Source organism: Peromyscus eremicus, chromosome 17 (assembly GCF_949786415.1).
Source record: "Peromyscus eremicus chromosome 17, PerEre_H2_v1, whole genome shotgun sequence".
NCBI lineage: Eukaryota > Metazoa > Chordata > Mammalia > Rodentia > Cricetidae > Peromyscus > Peromyscus eremicus.
In genome coordinates, this window is record NC_081433.1 from 58,364,950 (window position 1) to 58,388,916 (window position 23,967).

Sequence of the window (23,967 nt, forward strand, 5' to 3'; positions counted from 1 at the left end):
TCCATCCTGCGGCCAGTCTGGGCTACACAGGCAGATACCATCTCAAAGAAATAAATAACTAAAAGAAGGCCCACTCTGAGTATTCTAATAGTGAACAGACATTCAAAACTATTCTACACCTGTTTCCCCTTCTGCAAAGTGAAGGAGTTGGATGGGTCAGGATAAGTGTTTTGGCCAGGCCATTTCAAAGGGTATATGGAAAGAGCAACAAAGATTCTCTACTATGAACCCCAACAGAGAGGTAGGATGGGGCGAAACTGGAGAGTGGCGAAACATGGCGTAGAAAGCAAGACTGGGGCTAATGTGACTTTGAATGGCCAAGGCAAACTATGGACCATCAAGTCTGTTTTGTTTTGTTTGTCTCATGTAGCTCAGGCTGGCTTCAAACTCACTGTGTAGCCAGAGATGACCGTGAATTCCGCTCTTAACGGCCGCAGCCTCCTGAGTGTAGGGTAATAGGTATGCACCACCGGTTCATGTGATGCTGAGGACTGCAGCCACTGAGCCACAGCCATCTGGTCTACCTGACTGTCTCATCCATTCCTGTGTTCACACCCACTGTAAGCCTAGGAACAGAATTAAATATCCCATTTATTAATTTATAAACCGTAAGAAAAGTGAGATGAGCCTTTCCCTCCCTGGCAAACCTCACATGGGAAAAGGAAAAATGCATTAATGTACATATTACAGCAACATCATGGAAATCCAAAAAGACATAATTCAGTTTGAGTTCAGCGCAGTCAGGGACACTCAGAGAGACCTCTGCAGTGTCAGGTGTCTGTGTCTTCCCCAGGGAGGAAAACCCACCAGACCACCTTACCAAGGTGCTCCTTCCCACTGCAGTGTGGGCTCTGAACATCTGCAAACCAGCAAGCAGGGCAGATGGGACTGCTAAGGCTGGCATTGCCAATGAACTAACCTTAGATACAAAACTCTAATTCATCAAAAGCAGAGGGACCCAACAAACCAGGAGTTGAGGACTGGGGTGCCATGACACACTTGTCAGCTCAGGGCTTAGAGACGGAGACAGAGGCACAAAGAATGCTAAGAAGAATGCTGAGAGTTGAAGGTCTGTCTGGGAGCCTTAGTGAGGATGTCTCCAGGTAGGCGTGGCAGCACATGCTTTTAATCCCAGGGCTCAGGAGGCAGGGACAGGTAGATCTCTATGAGTTTGAGGCCAGTGTGGTCTATATTTTGAGACCCTGTCTCAAAAACAAACTAAAACCCAAACTTACAGATACCCCAAACTAAGCCTGATGCCCCTGACTGCCAAAGAAGACATGTCACAAACCTTGGGTCCCACCATTTACCTGCTGTGCCCACACCAGAACCCACACCTCTGCTTACCAAAAGGTTCTCCTTGTGTTGCCACACTGGCCTTTAACTCATAGGCTTGGAAGAGCCTCCTGCCTTGGCTTCCTGAGTGGCTCCAACCATAGGTGGAGGTCACCAGGATGAGCCTCCAAACTTTTTACTTGTTTCTAAGACAGCCTCATTATGTAGCCCAGATTGGCTTCAAACTCATGGTCATCCTCCTGGCTCAGCCCCTGGATGTATGCCACCAGGCCAGGTCCCTAAAACTGATCTTTTTCTTGAGATAAGCTCTCATGTAGTGCAGGCTGATCTGAGGACCCCGACCTTGCTTCCAGAGCACTGAAAAGGCAGGCCTGTACCACTATGTTGCTTTCTGTGATGCTGGGGACAGAAGCCTCTGACGCATGCATGCGAGGCAGGCACTCTACCAACCCAGCCTTAAACTGACTCTTAGCTAAAAAACTAACCTGCTGTCTCAACCACTGGGACACAGCTGTCCCATCCACTGGGACAGTTCAGATCCCGACCCACATACCATCCCCTCACTGACAAGCGATGCTGTATTTGGTGTGTGGATTCCACCTTCTGCTACTCCAGCTGCAGCTTCAGGACCCTTCAGCATCACCTGCTACCACTGAGCTCCAAGGGACTGTTCCAACAACAAACATCCCATATTATGAAATGAGTCAAGACTGTTTTCACCTATTGGCTAGCCCTGGTGCAGTGCCTGCCAGGACCTAGGCTCCAAAGTTCCCATAGCCAATAAGATTTTCCCCAAAGAAACTTGAGGTCCTAAGGAAATTGTCAACACCATCACCTGGCCTTCTGTGGCATCAGAAGGATGGGGATGCAACCAAGGTTAACACTGGCCACTTCTTCTAGAGTCCAAGGGCCACTCAGGCCTGGAGTGAAGGCTTGTGTCCTACTCTAACACCCACAAGGCAGAGGAAGGTCACACCAATGGCTGACGAACCGATGGCCACTGTAAGTCTGCCCTAGGTCAGCACTGGCTGCAAGAGGCCAACTGCCTTGGGACATCCTGGAGCACTGTGGCTGGGGACAGGTAATGGTACCTGTTTCTGCTCTCTATACCTCTGGGCTACAGCCCCGCTGTCCTCTTCTTGATGCCCCAGATGCCACCTCCTGCTGGCTTCCAGGACCGTAGCCACAGTGATGCCAGTTCTGCAGAGTGGGTCCTTGTTGTCACCAGAAGTTCAGACCAGACCTCTGCAATGTACTGAGGGCACCCCTGTGTACCAATGCAGAACGTGGCCTCTGAGCAGAAGAGTGAACCAGGATCTCTCTATGGCTCTTCCTCTGTCCAGAGCCTGTGGCTGTCCATATTGTGGTCACATCCCACAGCCCATCAGGATCTAGGGCTCCCCTGCTGGCCTGCCATGTGCTCAGCCAGGCTGCTGGGCTTAGGGAGGTGGTGCAGGAGACCTGGCCTGGTGGCACCTACACATCATGGCGGCTGAGGGCATAGGAGTTCGGGTGGCTCTGGCGGCCATACTGGAAATGGTCTGTGAGGAGGATGTTGCGATACTGGAAGTCACCCTGCTGGGGAAACAGTGCACCATTGTGGGGCTTCTCTATTGGGCTCCGCAGGTGCTCTCTGCTGCTCAGGTCCGATGTAGAGACTGGAAGGAGGTGGCGCCTAGCCTGCTGGTTCGCATCGTACTTGGTCTGTGTGAAGAGAAGAGCAATGAGGTACAAGGGAAATTTGGGTGTAGGGGGCATGTCACCCCCAGCACTAAGGAGCCAGAAGCAGGAGGGCAGAAGTTATCAGGCCAGCTTATGCTACATAGTGAGTTTGAGGCCAACCTGGGATACCTGAAACTTTCAAAAAAACAAACTAAAAAAAACAACAACAACAAAAAAGCATACCACCAAAAAAGAGGTCACCCCAAAACCAAGGACTAGGGATGCTTCTGTGGTAGAACACTTGTGTGGCATACACAAAGCCCTGGGCTCCATCCCCGGCACGGCATAAACCAGGCAGAACAAGCTCAAGGCCTTTCTGGACTAAACAGGCCTCTGCTCCAAGACAAACAATAAGAAACAAAGGAAACTTCAGGCCCTGTGCACCCATGCCGCAGAGCTCAGGACAGAGGCAGGAAGATAGTGAGTTCCAGGGCAGCTTGTGTTTACAATCCTGTTGCCATGATGGTCTGTGCAGCACAGAACCCACCCACCTTGTAAGGCACCTCTGGAACCCAGAGCCAGAATCACCCTTCCCATCCTCCCTCGGCTCCTTCTCGTCCCTCTCCTAGGCTATGCCTGGCTGGGGGACAGTGGCCCCTAATGCTCACCTTGTTGTACAGAAAGACACCCAGGATGGCAGTCATCATGCCCAGCACATTGGTGCTGGTCACTGGATTGCGAAGCATGATGAGGGACACAGTGATGACCATAATCCTTTTGGTGGCATTAGCCACAGAGTAGCTGAGCGGGCTGATGAGGTTGAGGATGCTGAAGGCGATGACATTCTGTGCAAAGTTGCAGAATCCGCTGACCGCCAAGAGCAGCAGTGTCCAGGGCCACTGAGACACATAGGCCTGTGGAGACAGGCAGGGAGCATCAGTAGGGGAGGGGCACATATGTACTCAGGCAGATTGTCACCATGGTGTAGTGGTATTTGCTCCACCCATGACCTTGGGCTATACAGCGCTAAGGAGGTGGTGCTTCTTGCTGTTGTTTGTGACCTCTTAAAAGGAAAGGGAGAGGGGTCTGGAGGCTCTTCTCCTTGCTTCCTGGTGTGATTGAACTTTGAGGTGGATCTGGTCCCAGTCAGAACAGAGGACAACTTCAGCTGTCTACTTGGTTCTGTATTTGTGAGTGTATTTCCTCAATTTATCCTAATAAATTTTCCTAATACTCCTTCAGCAGACTCTCATGGATTTCTCAAATTATCTGGCACCCAACCATGTGGATCTCAGCCCCATGCACCCCTACTGGGGCTACTTGTGTGTCAAAACCCTAACGCCCTGGGCGGCTGCTGGCGAGTTTCTTGGCCTTGCAGAGCCCACACACAGCCCAACCCCCCCAGGAACTTTCTGACCCCTGCTCAGGTGACCACCAGGCAGGAGTCATGCAGTGTGAGTCAAGCACTCCCAGGCCAGGCAGATCACGTGCCGGCGGTCTTGTAACCACTGCCAGAAGCACATATTCTGCGGCAGATGGAGGAGCACTGCGTTAGAAAGAACGGTGCCCGCCCTAGGCGCCTTTCTAGCTCTGTGCTTGAGGCGGCTGGGCCGGGCCACAGTCCCCAGCCTGGTTAGAGACTACCAGCAGACTGTTCCTTTACTTTTAAAACCGTTCGGTGTAGCTGCTGCCGATTCCGGGACAACCTGGGCCACCAACCCTCGAGAGCACGCCCTCCTGGCAGCCTGGCTCCCCTGCTGCCACATCCCCATTCTGTGCACGGCCGCCACCGTTGTTCTGCGTACTGCCTCAGTTGTTGTGATCCGGGCAGCTCTGCCCAGGTAGGCTTTGCCTGGGTGAGTGAGTGATTCGCAGCAGCCCATTCAGGGAGCTGAGTCAGCTCACACCAGACCTGTTCTGTCGCTACACCTGCGACACCTGCTGGCCGAACATCGCTACTACACCCAAAATTTGCCCAACCTGGTAATTACCTCTGGAACAGCTGGACACTTAGGACAATTTCTTGAGGATCTTATCTGATGTAAATTACTTGATAACTTTACACCTTAAACTGATAAATAAATTAATTAATTAATAAATACATTAAAAATTTCTTTACAAATTTTAAGTCTCTCTCACGCCATGGTGGATAATATAAACATCCAGGAATTTAAAAAGTCTTTGTTTATACTATGGATGAAATTTTACAAGACATATACGACCTTCCTGGGACGTATACAATTTTTGCCACATTGGCGATTAGCATAGTAATTCATATCATATCACTGAAAAAACTGGTTTACTAATAAGACCAAAAATAAGACATTAATAGGATTGATATAGACTTTGCAAAGTGATATTGAGAACTTGAAAGGATTCTTTCTTTGGAATCTGCTAATTTACCACAAGAACTTCAGTCCGCCAATAATAACTGGGCAACCATATTTAATTCTATTGATAATAAATGTGAATACTTAATGGATAGAACAGTAAATCTTCAGAGCAATCTTAATGCCATACAGATAATTTCTAAGGAAGAACAATCATCATTAATTGATAGAATAAAATCTTTGGAATCACCTATTTCTAATGAACATAAAAAATTGTTTGATTCCATGAAGTCATTGGAATCATTCACAGTACAGGAAGTACAGACTCTAGAAGAAGCTGTAGTTAATCAATTTCAGGCTATGGAGGAGTCCATGAGAACTGATAATAAGAGTGCTAACAAGCAGAAGGTCAAGGCTAAAGAGGTCATAACATCTAACCTTACGGAGTTAGAGATGACTTACCAAAGGTAACAACAGGTGGCACTGTGGTTTACCCTATCAATGTTTGTGAAAAGCCAGCAAATGATAAACATCCTATGGATATGTGCAATATATCTGGCAGCCTATTCATATGAGAGATTTAAAGAATATCAAGGGAGCTGTAGTTCCCTATGGTATACATTCAACATATATGAAACATGTTAAATAAGTGATCTTCTAGAAACAGGATCATGCCTAATGACTGAAATCTGTTCATCTCAGCTGTGTTAGAATACAGCCAGCAGTCACAATGGAAAAGCTGGCTGAGAGAAGAAGCTAAAGCCCCTGAGCAGCAAGGTAAGATTAGAGGTTTTAAGATCTCTCAAGATCAAATTCTTGGTGAGGGCTGCTTCACGGATATATATGTACAATCTACCTTTGATGAGCATACATTATCTATATGCCATACAACAGCCTTAAATGCTTGGGAAAGAATTCCAGGGAAACTAACTGAGCTCTATACGAAGGTCTTCCAGGGGTCAAAAGAACCGTTTAGGGATTTTTTTTTACAAAGACTGACCAAGGCTATAAACAATACAATATCAGACCAAGAATTAAGACAAGTATTAACTCAATCTTTGGCTTTTGATTTTGGCTAATGTAGAATGCAAAGAATACTTGAACTTTTAAAGATCAGATCAGCACCTATGGAAGAATGGATCCAATACACAAACAATATTGAGTCTCCTAACTATGGTGATGAGGCTTGGATAGGAGACGTTATTTCCAAAGGTGGAAGGACACATCAAAGTATCAAATGTTTTAACTGTGGTAACCAGGTCATATAAGAAGAAGTTGTACACAGGGTGCTCCTAGAAGCAATGCTTCTTCTAGAAATACCCAAACAGCAGACCCCAACCCTCTGGATTATGCAGAAGATGTGGCAAAGGCCAACATTGGAACAATGAATGCAGATCAACAAGAGACATACAAGGCAACCCTTTACCAGCAGGAAATGCCTCAGAGGGCTTCTTGCAGGCCCCCAAATCAAATGTGGTCCAAACATTTCCAGCCACTATGGAGGAAATTCCTCCCCAGGACAATTAAATAACCCAGTGCCTAATGTAAAGAACAATAGTGCACTGGATGATAGATCAAAAACTCCAAAAAACACCATAAAACTAACATTTTGGTAGACCTCCATAAATGAACAAAGACCAAAGCTTAGAGTATGTATTAATATTATTCTAGGGGATCGGGTTCTGTCCCTGGTGCACGGGCAGGCTTCTGGGAATCTGGTGCCTGTGATGTGACACCTTGCACAGCCTTGGTGTAGTGGGAAGGGGCTTGGACCTGCCTAGGCTCAGTGAGCTGGGCTCTGCTGACTCCCCATAGGAGACCTCGATTTGAGGAATGTGGGGGTGCGGGGTGGCTTGGGAAAGAGGGCTGGGGGTGGGATTAGGGAGGAGGGGGGTCTGTGGATAGCATGAGGAGTGAGTAGAAAATTTCTTAATAAAGAAAAATAAAATAAAATAAATATTATTCTAGAAGGCTTAGTGGACACAGGTGCAGATGTGACTATAATTATGCCAAAATCATGGCATCCGAATTGGCCTCTTCAAGAAGTAGATGTCCAATTTCTAGGAATTGGAACCCTATCTCAGGTAAAACAAAGTATGAGATGGGTTGAATACACAGGGCTAGAAGGATAGAGAGGAAGGCTGAAGCCATATATGGCTAATGTAGAGTGAATCTTAAGGATCATGATTTGTTTTAACAATGGAATACCTCTAAGCTCAGAAGTGGAATATAGACCAATTCATCTATCTGGGAATAATATTACAAGATACTGTAAAAAAATAGCCACCAACCATTCAGGCTGTACATAAACAGAGCACAACTGCTGTTGAACTCTCAGAGGTACTAATGACCCTACCTTTAAAATGGTCAGCTGATAAACCTGTCTGGGTTGGACAATGACCTATGACACAAGAGAAACTATAAACCTTAGAATAGCTGGTTCAGGAGCAGTTAAATGCTCAACATATTGAAGAATCCACCAGCCCTTGGCATTCTCCTGTATTTGCTATTAAAAGACTTTTTTTTTTTCAGAGCTGAGGACCGAACCCAGGGCTTGCCTAGCAAGCATTCTACCACTGAGCTAAATCCCCAACCCAAGACTTTTTTTTAAAAAACTATACTTCTACAAGAAAAGGATAGAGAAAAATTTGCCTTCACAGTATCTACTTATAATAATTCCCAGCCAGTCAAGACATATCAATGGAAGGGCCTCCCACAGGGCATGTTAAATAGCCCCACCCTGTGCCAATATTTTGTACATAAACCATTGGAATAATTTGTGTACAATTTCCACAATCTATAATTTATCATTATATGGGTGATATCTTATCAGCTGATCTGAAGTTAGATATGTTAGAAAGCATGTTTGAAGAAGTAAAGAAAGTTTTGTCTCCCTGAGGATTACAAATTGTTCCCAAAAAGATACAAAGATACAAATAATTAATATATTAATTATTTATAAGATAGATCTACAAAAAAATTAGACCCCAAAAGGTACAAAGGTACAACTCAGGAGAGATTGATTGTGGACTCTTTTTTTTTTTTTTTTTTTTTTTTTCCGAGACAGGGTTTCTCTGTGTAGCTTTGCGCCTTTTCCTGGAACTCACTTGGTAGCCCAGGCTGGCCTCGAAATCACAGAGATCCGCCTGGCTATGCCTCCCGAGTGCTGGGATTAAAGGTGTGCGCCACCACCGCCCGGCCGATTGTGGACTCTTAATGATTTTCAAAAATTGATAGGAAGCATTTCCAACCTACAGACTATCACTGGAATACCTAAAGATGGACTAATAGATTTAGCCAATACCCTAAAAGGGGACGACTTAAATAGTCCAAGAGAACAGTCAGCTGAAGCTGAAAAGGAATTGGCTCTAATAAAAAAGAAAATAAGGGAGGCACATGTGGATCGTGTGAATCTAGAACTTAACTAAATTCTGGTCATATTACCCCCCCAGACACTCCTCCACAGGGATTTTGATGCAGAGGGAAGATATTATATTGGAATGGATACTTCTACCATGTAAACCGAGTAAGAAATTAAAGACATATATGGAAAAGATCTCTGATTTGATTCTAAAAGGAAAATTAAGACTTCGTCAATTGATAGGAATGGATCCAGCAGAAATTGTAGTACCTTTAACTAAAGAGGAAATCTCCTTTTTATGAAAAGATAATGAATACTAGCAAAGAGTCTGCAGTAATTTTTTTTGGGAGAGATTAACAACTGTTATCCCAAAAGCAAGAGAATAGAATTCATAAAAAAGAACTGAATGGGTCCTTCCTCACATTGTACATCAGACACCAATCTCTGGAGTCCCCACATTCTATATTGATTCAAATAAATCAGAAAAGACAGGATAAATCAGGAGATTAAGTAAAGTGGTCCAAAGCCCTTAAAATTCTGTACAAAAGTCAGAACTGTATGCCATTTTTATGGTACTTATGGACTTCACAGAACCTCTCAATATATTTACTGATTCTCAATAAGCAGAGAGTTGTTTTACATATCAAAACTGCTGAATTTATTCCTGATAATATAGAATTAATTTCATTATTTATACAATTACAGGAAATCATCAGAAATAGGGAACATCCTATATATACAGAACATACATCAGATCTCACACGGGTCTGCCAAGTCCTCTAGCACAAGGATGAGATTGATCAGTTATTAATAGGTAATGAACTAGAAGCCTCAGAAGTTCGTAAGAAACACCATGTAAATAGCAAAGGTTTGAAAAGTGATTTTTCCATCACTTCCCAACAAGCCAAGGAAATCGTAAAAAAATTTCCTACTTGTTCCTTCTATGACCAAACTCAATTACCTGTAGGAAGTAATCCTAAAGGTATACAAAGAAATGAAATTTGGCAGATGGATGTGTTTCATTTTGCAGAATTTGGAAGATTAAAATATGTACACCATACCATTGACAACTATTCAGGATTTCAATGGGCCAGTCCTATGAGTTCTGAAAAGGTTGATTCTGTAATTACACACCTATTAGAAGTTAAGGCCATCATGGAAATACCTGTACAAATTAAGACTGACAATGCTCCAGCATATGTCTCAAATAAAATGAAACAACTTTTTCTGCTAATTACAATATAAGGCATGTTACAGGTATACCACATAATCCCACAGGCCAAACAGTCATAGAAAGATCCAATCAAACTTTAAAGGATATACTGAATAAACAGAAAGAGGCAGCAATGACTCCTAGAAATAGACTACATAATGCTTTATTAACCTTGAATTTTCTCAATGCTGATGAGAAAGGAACAACAGCTGCAGAGAGACACTGGACAATAGAAAAAAAAACTCCTGAGTTAAACCAACCTGTTTACTTCAAAGATGTGTTGATCTTGGAATGGAAACCTGGGTACGTCCTACATTGGGGAAGGGGTTTTGCTTTTGATTCTGCAGGAGAAGAAAAGCTATGGATACCAACAAAAATAATAATAATAAAAAAAAAACTGATTCGAACAGGAGAAACCCCTTGATAAGAAGTAAGAGCTTATCCACTGGTGTGATAATTCTACAAGTTGTAAGAAAAACTCAACTGTAGTGGGTAGCCATTCCAGCTTTGTTCTGGAAGTTCCAACCCCCATTGAGACTTCGGCAACTGTCACGCCTACAAGGCGGGGCCAAGGGAGGCGCCTGGGGACCCGAGATCCGGATCGGGGAACGCTCTCTTGGTTCCAGGACGCTGGATGGTGGAGGTAGACAGAGGAGAGCTCCAGAGAACACCGCTGGACTGTGATACACCTTCCCCAGACCCCGCGACCTACCTATCCCTTAATTTGTAAGTTACGCCATTAAATAAATCTCCTTTTAACTACGTGGAGTGACCTTAATAATTTCACCAATACTCAACAAAAAAGGGTCAGGGCAGGGTTCTGTTTTTATCGTTACAGGATAATAGGAACACCTATCTTCAAAAAATCATAAGGCCTTGGACACCCAGAAGTCTACAGCAGAAGGGAAGAACCTATTGGTACCAATATACTCCACAGGGTAGTATCTCACTGCCTAATATCTATATCTCTTTAACTCTAGAAAAGTTGTGGTCCTGATAGAATATAAATCAAGCTGGCTTTGGAGTTGGAATGTGGCTCTCTCCTTCTCTAAACCTAAGATTATTGCTTAAAAAAAAAAAAAAAAAAATTAAGGGATGCTGTCTCATATCGGAAGAGCCAACTGGTGTGGGACAGAAGAAAACCAATAACCTAAGGACCAATGTTGTCAAGATTCTATTTCTCTCCATGATTATTCTTGATTTCTTGGAATCCTTCCTCACATGTCATGTCATCTTAAGATTCAAACTTTCTGTTTTGATATTAATAATGTTCAAGTTTTCCACAGTAAAAAAATGTCTTTCCAATAGCAATCTCTGAACTCTCCAGAAGGAAGATGGGGCCTCACAATGATGATTCTACCTGGTCCAGAATGATGCCATTGAACCTAAAACCACCACTCAACGATCAGCTTTAGATTGCAAACTCTTCAGGACAGTTCTAAGATGAGATGGTCAATCATATTACACTTCTAGCCAGAACCTCAGATAACTTTACCCATTTACACTGAGACTGGCTATATACATTACAACTTGTCCTATTGAGACTTAACCATTTAGCTTTCTTACAGGATCCCACAGAGATACCGTTGCCCCCTAAATAGCAGGAAGCAACTTTAAGAAAACAATTTCCCCTCTCCCAAAAGTTTTCATTTTCTCAGAGTTACAGACAAGTTGTTATAGGGTTGGGGGTAGTGGACAATAAAAAGACTCAGGATTCTTTTTTGGAAAAGAAAAAAGGGTAATGGATAGGCATAGTATATTAAGGTAGATTATTATGTATACTAATAAACTAATTTAGCAAACTATCAGCCTTAGATAATTTGCTCTGATATGGATTCTTGTATATTGATACAAATTCAAAACAGTAATTGTCATATTATACACATGTTCCTACTATTTGAAATAGTTTGTATATTGATACAAATGTAAAATTGTATTTCGTCATACTGTATGTATGTTCTACTTCTGTTTAGAATATTTTGTATACTGATATAGATCAAGGATATTGTCATCATATTGCACTATACATTTCTAACTCAGTTTAAGATATTTTGTGCACTGTCACAATTTTGAGGTCATTGTTAATATACTGTACATTGGTTTACAGATTGCTTACCCTGTTAATGTGAATCCTTAGTCCTTAGGTTATTTAGGTAGAAAAGACTTACAGATTAATAGTCACCCATGAGTGTCATATCTATAGTTATATTAGTTTGTTTTCTGTATTTACAGAAACTTATGTCAGATGGATAGGTAGTCTTCAAACACTTCATAGACCTAGAGAATATGGCATTTAAATGTTTTAATAACTTAGAATTCTGCTGATGTAAGACACAATTGCTCCTGGTAGCACCAATCTTCTCCCAAGAGAATGTTGGGCTTCTAAGACATTCCATTTGGAAGTTTATCTTCTTTTTGGCACAAAATGGCCTGCTGGGCAAAGAACTGCCCTTGCCTCGACTGCTAACAGTATGAATGCTGTGCTTTCTGGATGAGCAGGACACAAGGAAAAGCAACTGCTGAACCCTGCCAAGACAGGGTAAGATGGTCATTCAAAATTCCTGCTTCTGAAAATGGTCTGTCAGATATTCTAGGCCTGTTGCCAAAAATGGATGCCTCAATGGTGCTGAGAAACATTAAGTGACTGTCCAGGCTGCCAGCTGTCTCTGTCAATCCTTGCAATTTTCAGAAGTTGCTTCCTTGCACTTCCTGTTTACTCAAGAAATATTATTTTCCTTCTCAGGTCTCTGATAGGGTTGAAGACTAGATAGTTAAAGTTACAATCCTCTCATATCTTAGCTAAGAACATTTTAAATACTAAAGTTAGAATCTTCAGGATAGGACAACTATTGGAGTAATCTCAGTAATTTGCCGTTTACCTATGATCTGGACATTTCTGGACATTTAGCATGTCGTTCTTGTTTGATGTTGTTATTGTTGGTTGTATTTCTATTTTTGTCTGTTATTACCCATTGTTTTTCCTCGACAATACTTGATAATCATTCTTATTGTATATAGTTTGCATTGGGTCTAGAACCTTCTTATTTAGACAAAAAGGGGAAATGTAGTGATATTTGCTCCGCCCATGACCTTGGACTATAGGGCCCGAAGGAGGTGGTGCTTCTTGCCATTGTATGTGATCTCTTAAAAGGAAAGGGAGAAGGGTCACGAGGTCCTTCTCCCTGCTTCCTGGTGTGACCAAACTGCAAGGTGGATTCGCTCCTGGTCAGAACGGAGGACGACTTCAGCTGTCTACTTGGTTCTGTATTCGTGAGTGTATTTCCTCAATTTATATCCTAATAAATTCTCTAATACTCCTTAAGTAGACTCTAATGGATTTCTGGCTTTACCATGGGGCAGCAGGTGGTGAGACTTTTCTTGAAACAGAATCTCTCATAGCCCAGGTTGGCCTCAAACTGGGGCGACAGGTTTGCTGACACATGACTACTGTATCACTGAGCCATTTTACCAGTTTACGTGATGCTTATACACATGACTTCTGACCCTCCTGACCACCCCACTGAATGGTGCAGTGCTCGAGGGCCATCTGTTTTCAGAAATGCAAAAACAGCCACCAAAGGACTGCAGAGACGGTTCATCAGTTAAGAGTACTGGCTGCTCTCCTACAAGATCCGGATTAGATCCCACAGAAGGATCACAATTGTCTGTAAATCAGTCCAGGGGATCAACTGCCCTCTTTTGATCTGAGGGCACCAGGCATACATGTTGTAAGTGGACATACACGCAGACAAAACACCTATACACATAACATTTAATAATTTTTCTTTAAAAGGCCCCCAAAACTGTGTGTGTGGCAGGGTGCTCTTGCCTCAGGCATCTCACCCCTGCCTCCTGTGCCTGAACGCTGCCCTCACCACTGCACAGCCAGCGCTTTCCCACTGAGCCATCCCCACAGCTCCCTGCCCCAGCACATTTTGTAAAGCTGGAGCACAGACAAAGCTGGGCAGTGGAGCACATGCAGCACACGGATGAAGTCATGGGTTTCAGCACCCCACACCCCAAACAATACCAGACAGACCGGAGAAGATGGGTGACATTACCAACGACTGAGGCCTTCCAGAGAGTGGGACCCAGAGCCCCAGAGCCCACCTCCACCCTCAGACAGGTGCATGGAGAATGCAGCAGCCCAGCTAGGACACTGGGCAGTCCCAGGCGTCCACTTCCTCAGACGGCCCTCAAGCCCACCCTCCTGCCCTGCTGCCAGTTCCCAGCCATCCCGTGGGGGTCACAAGTCCCAGCTTGCCCGTCTCTGGTCATGGTGGTTAGCAGACATGCCAGCTGGTCACCAGGAGAAGGAAGACTCACAAGAATGACCCACAGAGTCAATCAAATCATACTGAGCTTCCAATCCAGGCATTGTGGGCACACTTTCTACTCCAGCACTCAGGAGGCAGAGACAGGATGATTAGGAGTTTGAAGTCACCTTGGGCCACATAATATAGGACATAGATCCTGCCTCAAAAACAGCAAAGGTAGGCTGGGAAGACAGACAGCTCAGTCAGGAAAGTGCCCAAGTTCAGACCCCAGCACCCATGTGAAAAGACAAAATCAAAACCAAAACGGAGCTGCACATATGCAGAGCCCCACTGCTAGTGGCAGGAAGTGCAGGAGACAGAGACAGGCGGATCTTGAGGCTTGGCAGCCAGCCAGTCAGTGAGATCTACCTCAAAAAGACAAGGCGAGCTACTGAGGAAAGTGCAGGAGGCTGAACTCTGTTCTCCACAGGAGACAGACACACTGCTAGTGCACTCACGCACTCACGCACACACTCACACACCCCAAAGGGAAGAGAAGGAAAACCACAAGGAGCAGAAACTGGATGCACTTTCTGTTTCAAAGTTTCCTTGGGGGTGGGGGGGGATGGGAATTGCTACACCCAAGTCAAGGGCCCCAGGCGCTGGCTGGGCAGGGACTGGCTGGGGTCCCTGGGGGTGCTGCTCTGCACCCAGCAGCCCTGCCCCTGGCAGGAAGGACTTGAGCTCACAGACATCTGTGCTGGGGCAGAGAATGACAAAGGCAACAGCTTCTTTGCAGGTAGAACCGCAACTAGACCCTGAATGGCTTCCTGACAAAATGCCCTCCCAGCCTACTTAGTTCTCACCCTCTCTTTAAACCCGGCAACTGCAATGGTTGTCCCTAGCAGACGGTTACGTAATAAACAATCACACAACCCAGGCCTCTTCCATTTAGCCTGTCACTGGTCTAGGTAGAAAGAGGTTAGAGGGTATTTTTCACTGCTAGGGAATACTCCATTTCGTGAACAAACCAGCTTTTCTTCATTTGTTGAAGGCTGTTTCCAGTTCCAAGTAAAAACAGAGTTGATATAGACATTCCCATAATGGCTCACACCGGCTCTCACTCCGTAGCCCAGGCTGTTCTCACTCTCTCAATCTTCCGCACGGTTGCAGAGTGACAGGATTACAGGCACGGCCACTACACCGCACCAGGCAGTTTCTATCGACTGATCTTCCCACGATCACCACCACACACAGCAGTGCTTTCAGAGGCTTTGCTGTCCCTTTTTTTCCAGACAGGGTTTCTCTGTGTAGTTCTGGTGCCTATCTTGGATCTCTCTCTGTAGACCAGGCTGGCCTTGAACTCACAGAGATCCGCCTGGTGCTGTTCCCATTCTAAGATTTCCATCCGACTTCTTTTTTTCCTTTTTAAAAATGTTTTTAATTGGCCGGGCGGTGGTGGTGCACGCCTTTAATCCCAGCACCCTCGAGGCAGAGCCAGGTGGATCTCTGTGAGTTCGTGGCCAGCCTGATCTACAGAGCGAGATCCAGGAAAGGCACCAAAAGTACACAGAAAAACGCTGTCTTGAAAAACAAAAAAAACAAAAAAAAAAAGTTTTTAATTGAAATAAAATTGCATCAATCTCATATCTCTTTTCTTCTGCCAGCCCTTCATAGGCACCCCAAGTTGACAGTCTCCTTTCCTTTGATTAGTTCTGTCACACACGTGCATGTGTGAACACTTATATAAATACAACCTGCTGAGCCTGTTTGTGTTGTCTGTGTGTATGGTTTCAGAGCTGACCACTCCGCATTGGACAACCAGTGAAGGTCTCATGCCTGGGAGAGGCTAATTCTCCCCTCCCAGCTGTCTTTAGCTGCCTGTAGTTCCTCGTCTAGGGTGGACCCTGTGAGGTTTTCTCCCTCCCAGATTGGATGGCCCCTGATATTGTCGCCATCTTGTTTATACAGCCGTTCCTAGGGAGACTGCTTCTCAGCGGACTTCGTGGCATTCTGGCTCTCACGATCTTCCCGTCCCCACTAAGCAGATGTCGCCTGAGCCATAGACATAGGAGCTGGGATGAGGGTGTACCCACTGGGGCTGTGCAGCTGTGGCTTGCTGTGACGGGCTCCGTTTGGCGTGAAGAGGCTTCCGTATGAGGGGTGGAGCTGCACTCATCCAGGAAGGGTGGCCCAGCACAGAGGGTCCAGAATTATATCTCTTTCCTTCAGACAGTCTCATGTAGCCCAGGCTGGCCTATGTAGCTGAGGATGACTTTAAGGTCTTGATCCTCCTGCATGTATCCCCCAGCACTGGGGTGACACCACTTTTGTATTTTAAAAAATCACGGCATCTGTGTACAGGTGTGGGCAGTGTGTGCCATGGTGCCTGGGGTCCAGTTTGTGGGAGCTGGCATGCTCCCTCCACCATGTGAGTCCTAAGGGTGGAGCAGGTCATAAGGCTTTGCATGCCAAGCATCCGCACCTCCTGGGCTCTGGAACGTGCCCAGGACCCGCATGGCAGGAGACACTGGCTCGGCCTTTGCTTGAATCCTGTAAAGAATGCTGCTGGGCTTCAAACTCCAGCAGCCCATGGTGACCGTGGGACGCTCTGTGGGGGTGCTGCCCACTAGCTGCTGCCCAGGATTTCCTTTTCTTTTTGAGACAGGGTCTCAAGTAGCCCAGGCTGGCCTCAAACTTGCCAAGGATGACTCTGAATTCTGATCCTGAGTGCCAGGACGAGAGGTAAGTGCTCTCTCATCTTGTGCGTGGTACTGGGTGGAGCCTGGGCCTTGAGGGGACAGGGCAAGTGCTGTCCTGGCCATAGCCAGGCCAGAGTCACAGTCCTGGACATGCAGTTCAGAAGCTGTTGGCTTTTGTAAGCAGTTCTTGCAGCAGGGACAACTTCACCGAGGAAGCAGAGGCAGAGTGGAAGAGGAAGAGAGAGCCCCTCCTCAAGGACATGTCCCAATTCCTCACTTCCTCCTACCAGGTTGTGCCTCCACCAGGTCCCACCATGTCCAACAGCTTTTAGTGAGACCAACCCTTTCCCAGTGGTCAGATCCAGACTGTGACCACACCACACTAGAAAGAGTGCGTGTGTGCGTGAGTGTACAATGATGCCCGCGGTGTAGACAAGCACTTGTGTGTGTGTGTGTGTGTGTGTGTGTGTGTGTGTGTGTGTGTGTATAGTCGAGCACTCGAATGTGCTCAAGCGTGTACTGGAGCATAAGGTGGCTATGTCTAAGACTGCAAGGGGACCAGCCTCTCTCCTTCCCAGGACTTCAGTTCCTAAAGCTGCTGCTCATAGGGTTTTGGTTTTAGTCCATTTGGATTTAGAGTTTTGAATTAAAGAGACTTAAATGCTGCAACTATGAGTGCAAGCCCCTCCTGGAGGCCACTGCAGCGGTCTTCACAGAGTGACGTCATCATCTCTGCTCTCAGCCCAGTGCCAAGCATGCAGACAGAAACCCTTAGAAACCCCGAGCCAAGGTAAATGTCCTCTCCCCACACCAATCATATCCGGTGCTCTGTTGGTGATGGAAAGCTGACGGACACAGGACAGCAGGAGCCCTGGCTCTCAGACTGGTTTTGAGATTAATTTCTCCCTCCCACATATGCTCTTATCCCTCTCATACAATGTCACAAGATGTGGCAGGAGCCCTTGGAAGACCCCACTCCATGCTGGACCTTCAGTCTCCAGACCTGAGAGCTAAAGATTCCTATTTTCTAAGCTAGCCTGCCTCAGGTATTCTGTTACAGGAACAGAAAACAGACACATCTACCTAGCACAGATAGATGTCCAAAGAATTCCCCTGGATGAACACATGACTACAGCGCCTTAGAAAGCTAGTAAAGACGCATGCAATTCTCAGCAGCCCCAACTCACCAGGTCGCTGCTCACCAGGAAGGTGGAGAGGTCCACCAGAACCCACGTGGGGATCATGAAGAACACGGCATGGCAGCCCAGGATGTTGAGCAGCCGCAGGTGGTGGATCCTTGAGTCCCTCAACACCTGAGGGAAGAGCGCCTCATTAGAGCCACTGACACTCGACCAGCAACAAGGCCTGGGTTTCCAGGCCCCAACAGGAGAGTGGAATCCGACAGCCAACCCTGGGTATCAGACCAGCTTGCTCATTTATGAAGGAACATAGTTATGCTTGGACACTCTGTCTGTGGACGAGGGACTGACAGAGGAACAACAGAACCAACCCAGCACACACACACACACGCTGGGGAGGATGGAGTGAGTCAGTCATTCTGAAGCCCCCCTCCCCACCAGTTTTTTTTATTTGCATCTGGTGTCTTGCCCTGTAGCCTAGGCTGGCCCGGCACTCATGGGAATCCTGCCTTCATCCCACACATGCTCATGACAGGCAGGGACCACCATGCCTGGCTAACATCCCTCTGAACTGAGTCCAGATTGGTTCCGCCTGTTGAGCACCACCAAGCAATGCCAGGCAAAAGCCAGAAACAGATCCCACCCCAGAGACACGGACTTCAGGTCTACCGCAGGGAGATGCCCCAACCCAAGCAGCCAGCAACAATCTCTGCAGAGGCTCACGGATGTATTTCTTACAACAAGTTGGAAATAAGCCACATTCCTAAGAAGGGGACCCACTGTGCTGAAGGCGGCACCCAGCTGCCCTGAGCTTTAGTCACGATTGAGCTCTGCAGCAGGTGACACCACACAGTAACCGTAGATGAGCACGGCCAGAAAAGACGAGATCAGTGACCACACCTCAGAGGAAGAGCATGCTCAGCATGGAAAGGAAAGGAGGGGCTGGGCACTAGCTCAGGCACGAGGACCCAAGTTCGGATCCCTAGCACCCACACACAAGTTGGCCATGGTGTCAAATGTATGTAAAGCACCTGGTGGTGGGTACTGCAGGCAGATCCCAGGAGTGCATGGAACAAAATGGGCTGGGGCAGGTTTAGTGGGAAATAATGTGGAAGGGGCTGGTAAGATGGGTCAATGGGAAAGGGCTTGCCACGAAGTCTGAGGACCTGAGCTCAATGTCCAGGTCCCACACGGAGGAAGGAGAACTGACTTCTGCAAGTTGTTCTCTGACCTCCACACTTGCACATACACACTAAGTATATAAATAAAACGTAAAAAGAAAACTAGTAAAAGAAAACAAACAAGAGAGATTAGCAGAGTAGGTTAAATTTAGGGTTGGCTTTCAAAACAAAATAAGGGACAGAGATTTCGGCAAACAGAAGGCACAGGAGGGTCTGATCTGGCCAGTCAGCCTGAAGTCACCCTCAGGCAAGCAGCGCCAGGGGTAGGGCCCACACACCTTTTTGGAGAAGATGTTCTGAAGGGAGAAGCATAGTGTGGCTGCCAGGGCGCTGACCAGCCCCCACACGTCGAAAGACAGCTCTGTGACCGTGGCCAGTAGGACTCCGCTGATGATGGGGACCAGTGACAGGTACACCTGCAGGAGGGTAGAGGGGCTCAGGTGGGCCAGGGCTACCCACCACCCAGAACTGCAGGAAACCCTGGGTGACCCTGTGCCTGACCTGGGGGACCCCATCTTCCACCCTGGAAAATGCCACCTGCATCTCACAAGGTGCTTCATGCCCAGCATCCTGGCACTCAGAACCCTGTGGCAGGAGGATCACCAAGAGTCTCAGGTCTGGGGCTAGTGAGATGGCCGAAAGAAAAAGGCACTTGCCACCAAGCCTGACAAACCTGAGCTTGATGCCCACATGGTAGGAGAGAACTGACTCTCCCCAAAGCTATCCTCTGACCTCCATACAGACAGACACAGAAAGGTAAATACATAAATAAATGGGAAAAAATAAGGCTAGCCTGGGCTACTTTCAAATCCTGACTCAAAAAAAATAATCAAAACCCAACAAGGTAGAAAACCAGGTGGATTTCCAGTCAGAGATTTTTGTATTAAAAAAAAAACAGAGGCCCAGTTAGTTGGTAACTAGTAGGACTAGGACTCAGTAGGTAAAGGCCCCTAAATCTGAGTTTGATCTCCAGGACTCTTTGTAGAAGGAGAGAACCAACTCCTGCAAGTTGTCCTCTCATCTCCGGGTGTACTCACGTCCCCACAAAGTAATAAATGTAAAAACAACGCAAGACAGGTGAGGTTTTTAGGAGCAGAGGTTCTGTCCCCAAGGGAAGTGGCCAGTGGGACTTGAATGCCTGCCCCTGCACTCCGGGCCATGGTCTACTCTCCCTGTCGGCATCCCACATCTTCCCTTGAGAAGAGGATTCAGGGGCCTGAGTTATCTGTCTTGCAAAGCATTCCCTGACCAAGAGGGCCAATCTCCAGGTCCTGCACTCATGAGGTTCCTGGCATCTTGTCAAGCCAGGTACAATGTCCCCAGTGACAAGGAAAACTGATAAACACAAGGTGTGTTATCAGGTGACACACCTGGCTGCCTCCCCAGCAACTCTGACCCCCAGGAGGCCAGCCCCACCTGACATCACCCTGACGGAGACTACAGAGTGCAGACAGGGCTTGCCAGGATGAACATGGGCCTGAGAACAAAACTCAGCCAGAGGTGGCCCAGTTTTTACACAGTGATCCAGGGTAAAGCCGCTCTGAGCTAAATCAATAATAAGAACTATACAGGAAGTGAGCATTCAGAGAACAGGGTGAGATGGCTTCCATGGGACACTGGCATCCCCACTGCGCGAAGGGCACAGTGAGCCCAGTTCTTGCTCTCTAGCCTCAGGTCAGGAAACATCTGGCCTGGCATCTTCCTCAGGCAGCCTTAAGCTCTAGGTGCTGTCTGGGATTCACATCCAGATGATCACAACCTTGGTTAAAAACAGCCGTCAAACCCCAGGCCTTTGAGTTCTCAGCAAGGCCTCCACACTGACCTACAACATTTTTCTTCCTTTCCTTTTTTTTTTTTTTTTTTTGAGACAAGGTCTCTCTACAGAGTCCTGGAACTCACCATGTAGACCAGGCTGGCCTCCAACTCACAGAGATCCACCTGCCTCTGCCTCTCTAGTGCTGGGATTAAAGGTGTGCGCCGCCATGACCAGCTCCAAGACTTTTTGAGACAAAGTTCAGCTCTGTAGCCTAGGCTGTCCTAGATCTCTCCATCCTCCTGCCTCAGCATCCTGAGTGCTGGCATGACAGACCCATGGTACCATGTCAGGCTCCTGAAAGTTTTAATTTCTAAGAACTGGCTGGATGTACCATCATCAAACTCCTCTGACCCAGCATCTCACATCAGATCCAGCCGCCCACTACCGACCATTCTTTCTGGTGATGGAAAAACGAGGGCACAATAGCTCAACAGGTGAGGAGCGCTTTCGGCCAAGCCCGGGAACTTGAATCTCATCCCAGGAATCCGCACCGTGAAAAGATAGGATGGACCCCTGTCCTCTTAGCTTCACACACAGGAGGAGGCACAACATACACACACAGATAAATGTTAAAAAATAAGAGAAGGAAAACCTGTCCCAACTTAATTTGTTTCTTGTTGACTTGCCAAAACGGGACCAAACAGACATCACCTACCAGCAAACCAAGGGAGGAAATCAAAACAAAAAGAAAGAATATAGACCCCTGAGGGACGCGGCACTCGGGGCCAATAAGCAAGAGATTATCCAGAGACATCTCCCCTTCACACACACCTGCTGTCTGATAAGTGAGCGCGGGACACTAGGGAAGGCCCAGACTGACACCTTGACTTCCTTATTTGACAGGAAGCCAGAGGAATGCCACGGTCCAACCACGTCATCAACCCAGCCAGCTACCGGGAATCCCGCCCTGCCCAGGGCTTCTGCTAGGGTTACCTTGGTGCTCTGTTTTTCCTTCATGATGATCCGGGACAGGAGGACCACCCAGATGGGCATGGTGGCCTTGACTGCAAAGAGAGGAAAGGCACTCAGCGGGCAGTCCCGGCAGCCTGCACACCCAACGCCGGAACTTCTCTCTCTGCAAGGCGTCCTCCCGACCCCAATAGCTGGAGTCAGTTCTGCTCGGCACTCGGTTAACTCCTCAGACCTTTTCCAACCTGAGAGCCCTCCGCGCTTGGCGGCGTCTCCGTTTGACGGCCCACATACTCGTACCCATACTTCGAAGCCCCAAGCGGCGCGCCCCGGCCCGCGTCCGCACCTACCGGTGTGCGCGTAGGACACCGGCACCTTCCAGATACTGATGTGCGCCGACACCGACGCGAAGTACTTGCCGAAGGCGAGCGGCAGCACGTAGCGCGGGTAGAAGCGCGGCGGCAGCAGCGGGCCGGACGCCGGGTGCGGGCCAGGTCCGGGGCCCGACACGGGCGGCGCGGGAGGCACGCGCCAGGCGCGCAGCAGCGGCGGCAGCCCGGCGCACAGCGCCAGGATGTGGCACAGCGACACGGTGACCGGGAACGGGAAAGCGCTCAGGATCACCTTGTTGACCACGTTGCCGCCCGCGCTCAGCGCATACCACAGTAGACACAGCGCCGCCACCCGCGCGCCCTCGCGCGCCCCGCCGCCGCCACCTGCGCCCGGGACCCCCGCGCCCGCGCCGGGACCCGCGGCTGCCGCCGCCGCCATCCTGCCTGAGCGGCCACCCCTTCCCGCCGGACGACCGCCCGACGCGGGCCGGGGGCGGGACAGCCCGGGCGGGCGCGCCGGCAGGCGCCGGCCACCATTGGCTGCCTGTTCTGCGCGTCATCGCCGCTCGCCATTGGCCGTCTCCCGCGCGTCATCACCGCGCGCCCGCCGACGCGCCCGCAACCACGTCTCCAGCGGGGGCCCCACCCCACTTGAAAGCTTTCCCGAGAGAGGCGGGTCCGAGCCCGGAAGGCGTGCCGTGGGCCCGCGCGTGCGCGAAGCGGCTCTCCACGTTCTCCCGTGGCTGTCCGGGCCCCGTGAGTGGTGCGGGGAGACGCGGACCCGCCCACTTGTGGCTGTGGAAGCAGGGTGCCTGGGGCGCGGACAGGATTAACAAAATATCTTTTAGGGGAAAAGAAACCGACTGTGGCAAACCCTTTGGACGACGCCGGGTCCTCGGAAGCTGTGCGGTAGGTGTCACCTTCCCCTCATAACCCTGGGCCGAGCGCCTTCTGCGACACTCGTCTGCAGAGCCCTGGTGGCTGAAGGCTGCTGGCGAGAACCCTGAGGCCGGACAAGACTTAGCACCGTGATCCTAGCTACAAAACTCGATTCCAAAGATCGTGTGCTTTCAAGTGCTGTGGGAAGAGTTGTTTCGGTCCTTCTAGAAAAATGTATTCATTTATGGAGGCAGAACATGTCGGGGTACACATATGGAGGTCACAGGAGGACTTGAGTCAGTTGTCTCCTGCCCACCATGTAGGTTCAGGGGACCAAACTCATGTCCTCTGGCCTCGCAGCAAGCGTATATCCCTGAGCCATCTCGCTGATCTCAACATACTCCTTTATAGCAGTTTAGAAAATGGCAGCCTAACTCAATCCCCTGAAGGCTGGGGGTGTCTTTGTAGCTCATCCCTGTTCTCGAAGGTAGACCATGTGTACCCCCCCCCCACCTCCGCCCCCTGGGCTTGCTGGATATTCGACACAGGTGTGGCAGTCCCTGAGCGTTGGGATCCGAATGATAAGTGGCCTGTCCCAAAGCCTGGGTCTGAGAAAAGAAGCTGGTGATAGGTGTACCCTAATGACCTCCAGCAGGGCCACAGTCCTTAGTCACCAACTGAGTACAAGTGGAATTAGGAAGGTAGCCACTAGTTCTTTGGACAGAGCAGTGTCTGGTAGCCACACTGACATGTTTTGGTTGCTTTTATCTCACTGGATTTGGTCCTGGCAACTTTGTAGAAGCCTTTTCATCTCACAACAGGAACATGTACTCAGTGAACACTGAGTGAATACTGGCTCAGGGCCACACGGCTGGGTTTCACCTCCTCAAA

The 23,967-nt window shown here is 48.0% G+C and overlaps 1 protein-coding gene across 1 annotated transcript; it reads right to left on the minus strand.

The window, feature by feature from the left end:
• Positions 1–277: 277 nt before the first annotated feature.
• Slc35e1 (solute carrier family 35 member E1) lies at positions 278–22,636 on the minus strand. Its single transcript, XM_059244648.1, has 6 exons — positions 22,216–22,636; positions 21,890–21,960; positions 19,419–19,556; positions 18,008–18,133; positions 3,627–3,872; positions 278–3,000 (listed from the first exon to the last, which is right to left on the minus strand). Exons 1-6 carry the CDS (start codon positions 22,634–22,636, stop codon positions 2,773–2,775), a joined length of 1,230 nt encoding a protein of 409 aa, XP_059100631.1. The 3' UTR covers positions 278–2,772.
• Between the last annotated feature and the right edge of the window lie 1,331 nt (positions 22,637–23,967).

Coding starts and splice junctions, on each gene's coding strand:
- Slc35e1 (XM_059244648.1), bottom strand. CDS start 22,636: ATGGCGGCGGCGGCAGCCGCGGGTCCCGGCGCGGGCGCGGGGGTCCCG. Junction 19,557..21,889: donor AGGAAAAACAGAGCACCAAG/GTAACCCTAGCA, acceptor ACCCTCCTGCAG/GTGTACCTGTCACTGGTCCC. Junction 3,873..18,007: donor TCCTGGTGAGCAGCGACCTG/GTGAGTTGGGGC, acceptor CTGTCTCCACAG/GCCTATGTGTCTCAGTGGCC.